This window comes from Macaca fascicularis, chromosome 7 (assembly GCF_037993035.2).
Source record: "Macaca fascicularis isolate 582-1 chromosome 7, T2T-MFA8v1.1".
Lineage (NCBI taxonomy): Eukaryota > Metazoa > Chordata > Mammalia > Primates > Cercopithecidae > Macaca > Macaca fascicularis.
Genome location: NC_088381.1, coordinates 105659345 through 105672300, shown reverse-complemented (window position 1 = coordinate 105672300; position 12956 = coordinate 105659345). Strand labels below are relative to the sequence as shown.

Here is a 12956-nt window from a genome sequence, read left to right as displayed (position 1 = left end):
GGCCAATCACCCAAGGCCGGGAGTTCGAGATCAGCCTGGCTAACATGGTGAAACCCCATCTCTACTAAATATACAAAGTTAGCTGGGTGTGGTGGCACACGCCTGTAATCCCAGCTACTCAGAAGGCTGAGGCAGGAGAATCACTTGAACCTGGGAGGTGGAGGTTGCAGTGAGCCAGGATCACGCCACTGCACTCCAGTCTGGGCAATAGTGAGACTCCGTCTCAAAAAAAAAAAAAAAGTTAAGAAGTCTTGCTGTTATCAGTGAGGCAAAGGGAAAGAGTTCTCTGGTTCATTCAAAGATTCCTCAGAGACACTCTATAAATAGTTTTTAGTTGTTTTATTTTCACTCATCAACTCCTGCAATGCAAGAATTATAAATATATACAGATTTTATATGTATCTATGATAGCTGCATTAAAGAGGCAGAGGGAACTATCTCAAGGAAACATGATGTCCAAAATCTTTATAGGTGCTGTCCTAGAAGGCAGGCCACATGTAAAAGAGAAACACATTTGTCTATTGGAAGAATATAGGTATTAGGAAGACTATTAACCTGTATACACACTGTTTAAAGGAAAAGAGAAGGGGTTTACTTGAGTTCAGTTTTTTATAGTCATCAGTTCTGTTTATTTTTTTAATCTGTATACTGTTGAATACATTATCAGCAAGGATTGATGAAAAGGTTGATGACATTTTTTCTACAATATATAGTATTATTTCAAAAAGAATTACTTTAAAGAAAATATTTTAAATGTTAAGAAACATTCCTATTTAATTCCTTAAGAAACATTTTCCTTTAAATTTTGCAGCCTTGAAAAAATTCAATTATCAAGGTATTCCAAATATGCAGAAAATGACATAAATTTTATAATTAATGTATAACAAACATTTTATTAAAATGCATAGAAGGTTATATGGAAGACTAAGCATAATGAATACAATAATGAAAATGGTGGAACCTTTTAGACAACAAATATGTTTCAGTTTCAGAGAGAACAGTTGTGTAAATTACTCTAGCAACCACGGTCTATGTAATCATATAACTGAGTTATGGTCTTCAAGATGAAGTGCTTGGTTATAGTCAGCCATAGCTTCCTCAATCAGACCTATTTTACAACGAACTTTTGCTCTAAAATTATATACTAGAGCATCATTAGGCTTCAAAGACAGGGCTGCAAAAGAAAAAGAAAATCAAGATATGTTTAAGCTAGCACTCAAAAAATAGTCTCATTTCCTTACAAACAAAAATTGTATAAGAACTTTTTTTAAAAAGTAACTCAATGGATGAAATCAAGAACTTTAATACTTTTTATTTGAAAATATTTTTCTTCAAACAGAACTATTTAGTTAAATTAAAAATATTGAATCTTTCTAAGCAAACTAACTTGGGGAAACACAGTACAATGTCTTTCTTCGAAAGGTTGGCATTGTTTGTGTATAGTTTTGTAATAATTCTCTATATCTCAGTTTACTAGAGCTTTAAGTTAAGATATTACATAAAGGAATCTATATCGATTATATCAAGGACATGATATCTAAAACCACTAATTCTTATGTAACTTTATCTAAATAAATAGACCTAATGATTTTCTTCTTTTGTAGTCTAAAAATAATCACATCAACCACTGCAATCTTACCAAAATAATTACCAAAAGTATACCTTTATTAAGGTCTTCCTCAGCTAGTTCATATTGCTTTAAGCAGTAGTAGAAATGTGCTCTATTAAAATATACTGCAGCCCAAAATGGACAGCTTTCAATTACATTTGCAAAATCTCCTTTTGCTTCTTCGTATTTCTTTAATATTGTATTTGTAATAGCTCGATTCATGAGAATATATTCATTTTCTGGATCAAATTTTAAAGCTTTTGAGAAGTAGCCACTGGCCTACAAAATATGAAGATAATGATATATTTTAATTAGCAACTTACTATACCGAAATTTGAAGCACTTTTAGTCTTAATTTTAAATTAACGCCAGTGGCATACCAAGGGGGCAATAGAAGCAATTCATCCCAGGTACAGAGGTGCATTGTCTGCAGAGAATGTAAAAAGGTAAACCCAACCAAAAGTTGATCTGTTTTTTGTTATTACAATGTGTCAGCAATTCTAGATAATGTCAGTGATATAATACTCCTGTTGGCTGGGTTAAAATGCTCCCACTGGCTGGGTGCGGTGGCTCATACCTGCAATCCCAGCACTTTGGAAGGCTGAGGCAGGTGGATCACCTGAGGTCAGGAGTTCGAGACCAGCCTAGCCAACATGGGGAAACCCCATCTCTACTAAAAATACAAAAATTAGCTGGGTGTGGTGGCAGGTGCCTGTAATCCCAGCTACTCGGGAGGCTAAGGCAGGAGAATTGCTTGAATCTGGGAGGCGGAAGTTGCAGTGTGTGGAGGTCACACCAATGCACTCCAGCCTAGGTGACAGAGCAAGACTCCATCTCAAAAAAAAAAAAAAAAAAAAAATCCTCCCACTGCCTCTTACCCCAAATCCCAGATCCCTGTATAGAGATGAAAATATGTTAAAGCATAAAATAGAAAAGAAGGCCACAACAACAGGATAAAATACAAATTAGAAAAATAACACTTGGTTTTTGTCATTTACTGATTTGCGTATGTTGAACCAGCCTTGCATCCCAGGAATGAAGCCAACTTGATCATGGTGGATAAGTTTTTTGATGTGCTGCTGGATTCAGTTTGCCAGTATTTTATTGAGGATTGTCACATCAATGTTCATCAGGAATAGTGGCCTAAAAATTTGTGTGTGTGTGTGTGTGTGTGTGTCTGCCAGGTTTTGGTATCAGGATGATGCTGGCCTCATAAAATGAGTTAGGGAGGATTCCCTTTCTTTCTATTGATTGGAATAGTTTCAGAAGGAATGGTACCAGTTCCTCTTTGTACCTCTGATAGAATTCGGCTGTGAATCCATCTGGTCCTGGACTCTTTTTGGTTGGTAGGCTATTAATTACTGCCTCAATTTCAGAACTTGTTATTGGTCTATTCAGAGATTTGACTTCTTCCTGGTTTAGTCTTGGGAGGGTGTATGTGTCCAGGAATTTATACATTTCTTTGAGATTTTCTAGTTTATTTGCATAGAGGTGTTTATAGTATTCTCTGATGATAGTTTGTATTTCTGTGGGATCGATGGTGCTATCCCTTTTATCATTTTTTATTGCATCTATTTGATTCTTCTCTCTTTTATCTTTATTAGTCTAGCTAGCTGGAGGTATCATACTACCTGACTTCAAACTATACTCCAAGTTTACAGTAACCTAAACAGCATGGTACTGGTACCAAAACAGATATATAGACCAATGGAACAGAACAGAGGCCTCAGAAATAACACCACACATATACAACCATCTGATCTTTGACAAACCTGACAAAAACAAGCAATGGGGAAAGGATTCCCTATTTAATAAATGGTGCTGGGAAAACTGGCTAGCCATATGCAGAAAGCTGAGACTGGATCCCTTCCTTCCACTTTATACCAAAATTAACTCAAGATGGATTAAAGACTTAAACCTAAGACCTAAAACCATAAAAACCCTAGAAGAAAATCTAGACAATACCATACAAGACATAGGCATGGGCAAAGACTTCATGACTAAAACACCAAAAGCATGGCAACAAAAGTCAAAATAGACAAATGGGATCTAATTAAACTAAAGAACTTCTGCACAGCAAAAGAAACTATCATCAGAGTGAACAGGCAACTTACAGAATGGGAGAAAATTTTTGCAATCTGTCCATCTGACAAAGGGCTAATATCCAGAACCTACAAAGAACTCAAACAAATTTACAAGAAAAAAATAAACAACCCCATTAAAAAGTGGGCAAAGGATATGAACAGACATTTCTCAAAAGAAGACATTCATATAGCCAACAGACACATGAAAAAATGCTCATCATCACTGGTGTTTAGATAAATGCAAATCAAAACCACAATGAGGTATCATCTTATGCCATTTAGAATGCTGATCATTAAAAAGTCAGGAAACAAGAGATGCTGGAGAGGACGTGGAGAAATAGGAATGCTTTTACACTGTTGGTGGGAGTATAAATTAGTTCAACCATTGTGGAAGACAGTGTGGTGATTCCTCAAGGATCTAGAACCAGAAATACCATTTGACCCAGCAACACCATTACTGGGTATATACCCAAAGGATTATAAATCATTGTACTCTAAAGACCCATGCACACGTATGTTTATTGTAGCACTGTTCACAATAGCAAAGACCAACCCAAATGCCCAACAATAATAGATTAGATAAAGAAAATGTGGCATATATATACCATGGAATACTATGCAGCCATGATAAAGGATGGATTCATGTCCTTTGCAGGAACATAGATGAAGCTGGAAACCATCATTCTCAGCAAAGTAACACAAGACGAGAAAACCAAACACTGCATGTTCTCACTTATAATTGGGAGTTGAACAATGAGAATACACGGACACAGGAAGGGGAACATCACACACCAGGGCCTGTCAGTGGGTGGTAGGTTGGGGGAGGGATATGTAAATGATGAGTCGATGGGAGTAGCAAATCAACATGGCATATTTACACCTATGTAACAAACCTACACATTGTGTACATGTACCCCAGAACTTAAAGTACAATTTAAAAAAAAGTAAACAAGAAAACAAAAGAAGAAAGAAAAGTAAAACTTTGTGTAAAAAAGCAGAGTAAGAGCTCAACCACAAGAGACTTTTCAAAATAAGGTTCTAAGACATACAAGAGTGATAAAAACTCACTTATACCAAAAAAAGGTATAAAAAAGAGAGAGGAAATATCAGCTTGTTGAAAAGACCAAGGACTTGAGATTATTCACAACTCATCATTGATCTGAAAGGGACCCTCAAGTTAGTCTGCAAAGCAGTATTGGAGTCCTGGTCCAGGAGCCATTTGCTAGAGCTCTGCAAAGAGGCAAGTACCAAAATTGAGAATAAACAATAAGTAACTTTTATAGAATTTTGACATGGCTATGACATCCCAGCACTTGATCACATTTCTAGTAATTCATTTTTATTGGGTTTTAGCAATGTATATTGATTACAGTATACTAGAATTTTTTTTAACTGGCCTTTCACCACAAATAGTTGAGATGCTGATTAGACATCCTGCTAGTCAACTTAGAAATCTCTAATTCCCTGATGGATGAAAACCTGGCCGCTACTTTAAAACCTACCTTAAAGAGAGAGTCACTTTTCACAGTAAAGCTTGCCACTCGCCAATTACTTAATACTCAACTTTTTCCGAACCAAACATAATCTGGCTTCTATTTCTCCCTATTCCATGAATTCTGTTGTTGCTAAAATTGCAGCTGTCCTCAAGCCTACTGGACACATTCTAGTTCTTGTCTTCCATGACATTTCTGTGGCATGGACACCTTTGGTCTCTCCTTCCTTCTTAAAATTCTCTCTGTCACTGAACTACTTTCCTCTATGTTTCCCGAAGAGCTGTCCTCTATTCACTTCCTTCATGAGTGATATGGAACACTGATTGCACAGTGGCTGACAGCCCAGACCATAGAGTCATATTGCTGGGTTTATATCCTGCCTCTACTTTGAATGAGTTACTAAAACTCTATTTGCATCAGTTTCCTCATCTGTAAAACAAAGGTAACAAATAAAACTCCACTTCCAGTGTTGATGTGAGGGTTAAGTGAACTAATATGTAATGTACTGAGAACAATATGCAGAAAGTAGTAAGGACTCTGTCAATTATTACTTATATATCACGTTTTTCCCAGTGTCTATACATGGAGAGGGAACATCACCTTTAGGCAATACTCCATGAATTTTGCTTCCTCTTACTTTTGAGAGGTAATTAGCTCAAGATGTAAAATCCATCTCAACCCTGAGACAGGTTGGGGGGAGGGGGGACAGGATTGACAGCATTCTGTGAAGAGCTTGAAGAGGATTCTCTCCTGAAGAGAAGGCTGCACCCCCAGTTCTCAGAAATGAGGCAAGGGAAAGACTCCAAGCAAGGCCAAAACTTTCTTCCTAAAGTAATTTAGACTTCATTTTGATTCACCAGTAAATTATCAGTAAAGAAGACACAATTACACATCACAAGGCAAACCTTCAATCATGTAAGAGCAAATTCTTTTTCTCACGTAAGAGAAAAGAACTTTGAACTGTGTAACTTTCTACTCTAGCTGCCAAATATATTACTTAGAAAATGAAACCTATAAATTTAATGAGGTTACTTGAAGTATCAGAATATTAACTATGAAGCAATTAGAGGCTAAAGGCATCTACCACAACAGATGGCCTTGATTTTTTAATAATTGGTTTAATGCCCTTACGTTGTAATTAATTAAAAAGCAGATCCAGTTATTTTTTAAAGTCACCTGTAGTTCATAATGTATGCAAGTAGCACATCCAACTGTGGTTTAAGATCATTAAATCACATTAAGTGGTTATCATTAAGTCACTAAAGATAAAAGAAGCCAGATCACACACATTTTTTTAACCCTCTAGAGTTTATTAGATCAGTTGAGGGACCCTTCCTCCTAGCCGAAGTCTTACCTCCTTTATAGTCAGAAATAAGGTGATGAGGGCAGAGGGTGAAAGGGAATAAAAGCCATTTTCTCCACGGAGCCCAAAGCATACTAGAATAGCTGAATACCTATTCCCAAAGCTTGCTAGTCCCTGGAGGGAGTGTGCACTGTAAAGCTCAGGCATCCAGTATATCAAGTCAAAAGATGGAACATATTTTACATGAAATATTTGCCCAGATAATTTGTCTATACTTTGGAGGGAATACAGCCATACTTCAAAAAGAATTTAAACTACACTTTGGATCTAACCAAATACTTTTCTACATGATGCCCATATAGTAATCAAAGACAAATGAATGAAAAAGGTGAATATCTCCTTTTCATGCAGATCTTAAACATCTATGGAAATATAACATTGCCCTGGGAATCTTATTTGCCTTAATCACATTAACTAACTACAATGCACATAAACATTTCTAGGATCCAGCCAGAGGGTGATCTGAGTTTGGTCAAGTTAGAGACAACTGATCTTTGAGCAATTGTCTCTACTGACAGGATAGATGTAAAACTGACAGGATTAGATGACATTAGCTTAAGGACATAAGAAACAGAAAGTTATGGTTGACTCTGACATTTCTATTCAAGTGACTTTATGGAAGATGACAACTCGAATTGAGAGAGCATTTATATGAAGAAAGCTCGGCTGAGGATAATGGATAGAGAGAGCAATTCAGAATGGGCTTTAATGAACTTGTAAAATATCCAGTTGTAGCAACTCCTAAATATGGGTTAGGAGCTCAGAAGAAAGGAGAGTTTCAAGTAGTGTAAGTCATGATAATAAATGGACTTTCAGAGCAGAGAAATGTAGAGATAAGAGGGCAGAGTGTGCTTCCTGCCCCTTAACAGCTTACAGAGTAAGGAGACAGAGATCAACACAGAAACAACTGCATGACATAAAGCAGTATTTAATCTGTATAGAGAGAATTATATGCAAAGCAAGAAAGACTCAAGATCTCATTTTGAAATTTAAAACTACAAACCTCAAATGAGGACTTCATATTGTTACTACACTCTAATATGCTCATCTTACCACTCTCTTAACACAATTATTTCACATTTTCTCTCTTCTCTTTAAAAATCCTAGCCATCTTGTCTTTCTTTCTTAACCATTCACTCCCACTGTTAACTGGTGACTAATACTTGTATCCATGGAGAAGATATAATCAACAGATAGGGTTACATACTACCAAAACCTACATTCAACTATGCCCAAACCCTCTGCCTTTCCTAATGACATAACGGGTAGTGTGTTCTGCTCCCATCAAGGGCCACATGTGCAACTTCCAAACTCTTAACTTCATCAAATTCTTGAAGATTTTGATCCTAATTATCCCTGACACTCTCCTTTACCAACAATTTACTAGTTTGTTCTTATTAACATTGGAGCGTAAATTGATATCTCTCATCTTAAAGACACATACACACAAACCTCTTACCCTCAAAGTCTCAAAGACAATAAAAAAAAATCACCAGGAAAAAGATAGTATTTCTACAATGAAAACTAAAATTATAACATTTCACACCACACTTACCCTGCCATGGACACCACTAGTGCTTATACATCCAGCCCAGGGGCCTAAAGACTGACCTTCCCAGCCTACCGCCCTCACTGCCAGTGCCTATGTGCCCTGCCAGGAGCACAAAGACTGCCCACCCAGGGAAAACCACTGCCTGCAACGGCCCCCATGTGCTACCTCAGGGCCTGAGGACTGGACTGCCTGGCATCACCACCTCCAGTGAAGTTTCACCACAGTGTCCACTAATAACCACAGCCTAAGCCACCAAGGAACTCACAGACACCACTGACATTGATTATAGATGAAGTAATCATATGCAGACTATACCACTCTATGGTGCCCACCTAGAACCTAAGCCGAAGTACCCTATTCAACTTACTTTATAGATACATCTGCAGAAAAAAGTCTTTCCCTATGAAAGCTACTTAATAAAATTGGAAGAAGTGATGGTTACACCAGATGAGCAGATATCAATGTAAGGACACAAGAAACATGACAAAGCAAAGAAATACACCCCAAAAGGAGTGCAATAAATCTCCAGTAACCCCAAAGAAAAGAAATTTTGTGAAATGTTTGAAAAAGAATTCAAAATATTTACCTTAAAGAAATTTAGAACAAAAGAATACAGATAAGCAATACAAAGAAATCAAAAAAAGAATTCATGATTTAGATGAGAAATCAAACAAATATAGATATCATAAGAAAATAACCAAAGAGAAATCCTGGAACTGAAGAATTCAATGAATGTAATTAAAGAAATACAATCAAGACATTCACCAATAGACTAGGTAAAATAGGAGAAATAATTCCTAAACTTGAAGACAGGTCTTCAGAAATGACCTAGTCAGACAACAATAACAAAAAGAATAAAAATGAACGAAGAAAGCTTACATCATATAGAGGATACCATCAAGTGAACAAACATTCAATTTTGGGAGTTCAAAAGAAAAAGTCATTGAAAACCTATTCAGTAAAATAATAACTGAAAAGTTCCCAAATATTGGAAGAGATATACATATAGATACAGGAACCTCAAATGTCCCCAGAGAGATTCAACCCAAAAAGGCCCTCTCTGAGGCACACTATCATCAAACTATCAAAAGTCTAAGACAAAGAGAGAATTTTAAAAACACCAAAAGCATCAAGTCACATATAAAGGAATTTCTGTCAGACTAACAGCAGATTTCTCCACAGAAATCCTATAAGCCAGGAGAGAATTGGATGATATATTCAAAGTGCTGGAGGGTGGTAGGGGAAGAACTGTTAAGCAAGGATACTATACCCATCAAAGTTATTGCTCAAAAATGATGGAGAAAGTCTTTCCCAGACAAACAAAGACTGAGGAAATTCATCAGTATAAGACCAGTCATACATGAACTGCTTAAGAGATTTTTACATCTGGCAGCCAAAAGACAATATCCACCATCATAAAAAATACACTAAAATATAAAACTCACTGAAACAACACACAATGGAGAAAGTGAAAGGAAACAAATGTTATCATTATCGAAAGCTGCCAAATTTTATTATCAAAGATAAGCAATAAGAAAGAAAGGAACAAATATAGAAAACAATAAGAAAACAACAAAATGACGTAAATACGTCCTTACCTATCAAAAGGAACTCTGAACATAACCAGTTTAAATTTCCCAATTAAACGATATAGACTGACTGAATGGATAATAAAACAAAACCCAACTATATGCTGGCTACAAGAAACACATTTCACCCATTAAGGACACATGACTGAAAGTTAAGAGATGTAAAAGGATATTTCCTACAAAACAGAACCCAAAAGAAGCAGTTATATCAGACAAAATAGACGTCAGGACAGAAAACGTAAGAGACAAACAATATCATTATATAATGATAAAGAGATCAGTTCAGCAAGAAATATAACAATTGTAAATACAAATGCACCAAACATTTGAACACCCATATATATAAAGCAATTATTATGGGTAAAGAGAGTGAGTTAGACCCATTAATAATAAAACAATTGTTGGGGACTTCAATACCGCACTCAGCATTGGATGGATTATCTAGACAGAAAATCAACAAACAGCAGACTTAAACTGCACTATAGACCAAATGAACCTTACAGACATTCACAGTACATTTCATCCAACAGTTGCAGAATACTTATTATTATTTTTTTTTTGACGGAGTCTTGCTCTGTCACCAGGCCACAGTGCAGTGGTGCAATCTCAGCTCCCACCTCCCGGGTTCAAGCAATTCTCCTGCCTCAGCCTCCTGAGTAGCTGGGACTACAGGTACGCACCACCATGCACAGCTAATTTTTGTATTTTTAGTAGAGGCGGGGTTTCACCATGTTGGCCAGGATGGTCTTGATCTCCTGACCTCGTGATCTGGCCACCTTGGCCTCCCAAAGTGCTGGGATTACAGGCGTGAGCCACTGCACCTGGCCAGAATACCCATTCTTATCAGTATATGGAATATTCTCCAGGATAGGCTACATGTTAGAACATGAAACAAGTCTCAACAAATATTAATAATCAAAATTATATCAACTATCTTCTCAGACCACAATGGAATAAAACATCAACAACAAGAGAAGCTTTGGAAATTAAATAAGCAAATTAAAATTAAATAATATGCCTCGAACAACCATTGGGTCAATAAAGAAATTCAGAAGGAAAACAAAACAATTCTTGAAACAAATGAAAATGGAAACACAACATACCAAAACCTACGAAATGCAGCAAACCTAAGAAGGATGTTTATAGAGTTGAATGCCTACATCAAAAAAGTAGAATGATTTCAAATAAACACTGTAATAATGCACCTCATAAAACTAGAAAAGCAAGAACAAGCTAAACCCAAAATTAGAAAAAAAAAAAGAAATAATAAATATCAGAGCAGAAATAAAGACTTAAAAAATATAAAACATCAATAAAATGAAGTTATATTTTTGTAAAAATAAACAAAACTGATTGACTAACTAAAAAGAGAGAAAAGACCCAAATAAATAAAACTGAGAAAACTGGGTATCCATATGCAGAAGAAAGAAACTAGACCCCTGTCTCTCCCTATGTACAAAAATCAAATCAAAATGGATTAGACTTAACTGTAAAACCTGAAAATATAAATCTACTAGAATAAAACATTGTGGAGATGTTTCAGGACACTGATTAATATGGCACAGATTTTTCAAGAGTTAAGACCACAAAAGCACAGGCAACAAAAGCAAAAACAGACAAGTGGTTTTATATCAAGTTTAAAAAGCTTCTGCATAGGAATGGCAATAATCAATAGAGTGTAGAGAAAACCTACAGAATAGGAGAAAGTATTTACAAATTATTCATCCAATGAGGAACTAATAACCAGAATATATAAAGAACTCAAACAACTCAACAGCAAAAAAAAAAAAAAAAAAAAAAACCATTCCTATTAAAAAGGCAAATGATCTGAAAAAAAGACATACTTTTTTTTTATAGATAGATCTATAAAAAAAAAGTTGAACATCACTAATTGTCAGAGAAGTGCAAATCAAAACCACAGTAAGATATTATCTCACCTCAGTTAAAATGGCTATTGTCAAAAAAAAAAAAAAAGCAAACAAAGAAAAAGACAGAAAAAAAACACATCTAGCAAGAATGCAAAGAATGGGAGCTCTAGTACACTGACAGTGAGAATCTAAATTAGTACAGCTATTATGGAAAACTGTACAAAGGTTCCTCAAAACAAAAGAACTAGCATATGATCCAGCAAGTCCACTGCTGACTATATATCCAAAAGAAAGAAAATCAGTATATTGAAGAAATATTTGCACTCCCAGGTTTGTCCCAGAACTTTTCACAATAGCCATGATATGGAATCACCCTAAGTGTCCATCAACAGATGAATAGATCAAGAAAATGTGTTACATATATGCAATGGAATACTATTGTATCATTAAAAAGAACAAAATCCTACTATTTGCAGCAACATGGGTGAGCATAGAAGACATTGTGTTAAGCGAAATAAGCCAGGTACAGAAAGACAACACGTATTCTCACTCATATTTGGAGGCTTAAAAAAAAACTTTGCATCATAAACATAGAGAGACATAGAGAGTAGAAAGGTGGTTACAACTGGCTGGGAGGGGTGGGTGGGGGGATGAAAACAGGTTGGTTAATGGGAACAAAAATACAGTTACATGGAAGGAACAAGTTCTAGTATTTGATAGCACAGCAGGGTGACTATATTTATGATTTATTGTATATTTCAAAATGGCTAGAAGATTTGAAATGTTCTCACCACAAAGAAAAGATAAATGTTTGAGGCGATGCATATTCCAATTACTTTGATTTCATCATTACACATTGTATGCATGTATCAAAATATCACATGTGCCCCATAAATATGTACAATTAGTATGTATCAATAAAAATATAACATTCTGAAATAAAATGATTCTGAAAAAAATTCATTTAAAAAATTTATTTTAGAAAAAAATTTTTAAGGAAGCAATTGCTATCAAGAAAAAAAATGAATCAGAAATATAGGAACCCAGAAAAGAGGTGATCAGGAAAAAATGGCATGGAAATAGGATAGAACTAGAAAAATAAAATAAAAAGGAAACCTGACTTATGAGGTCCACACGGATAACAGGTATCTCAGGAAACAGTATAAAGATTTAGAAAAAAATACAAAAGAAAGACAAAGAAAATTAAACAGACATTAAGAAAAAAAAAATGAGAATAACTCAAAGTTAAAGAATATATGACATCTATATAATTGGTATCCCCAGTGAACAAACTCAGAACAATGAAACAGAAAAAAAAAAATGTTAACTGAATTCAACAACACTTATCTGAAATCTACATACTGAAAACATATACTGTATACTTGATAAATTTAACCT

At 35.4% G+C, this 12956-nt stretch overlaps 1 protein-coding gene across 2 annotated transcripts in view; it reads right to left on the bottom strand.

Annotated features, from left to right (window-relative positions):
- Window positions 1–873: 873 nt before the first annotated feature.
- Window positions 874–12956, bottom strand: part of TTC6 (tetratricopeptide repeat domain 6) — a 217927-nt gene continuing 205844 nt past the window's right edge. For both annotated transcript variants that reach the window (XM_005561122.4, XM_073998506.1), the window contains 2 exons: window positions 1663–1888; window positions 874–1174 (listed from right to left, as the gene is read on the bottom strand). In XM_005561122.4, the coding sequence (XP_005561179.3) occupies window positions 1038–1174; window positions 1663–1888 (363 nt within the window). In that variant the 3' untranslated portion in view covers window positions 874–1037. The remainder of the gene's footprint in view (window positions 1175–1662; window positions 1889–12956) is intronic.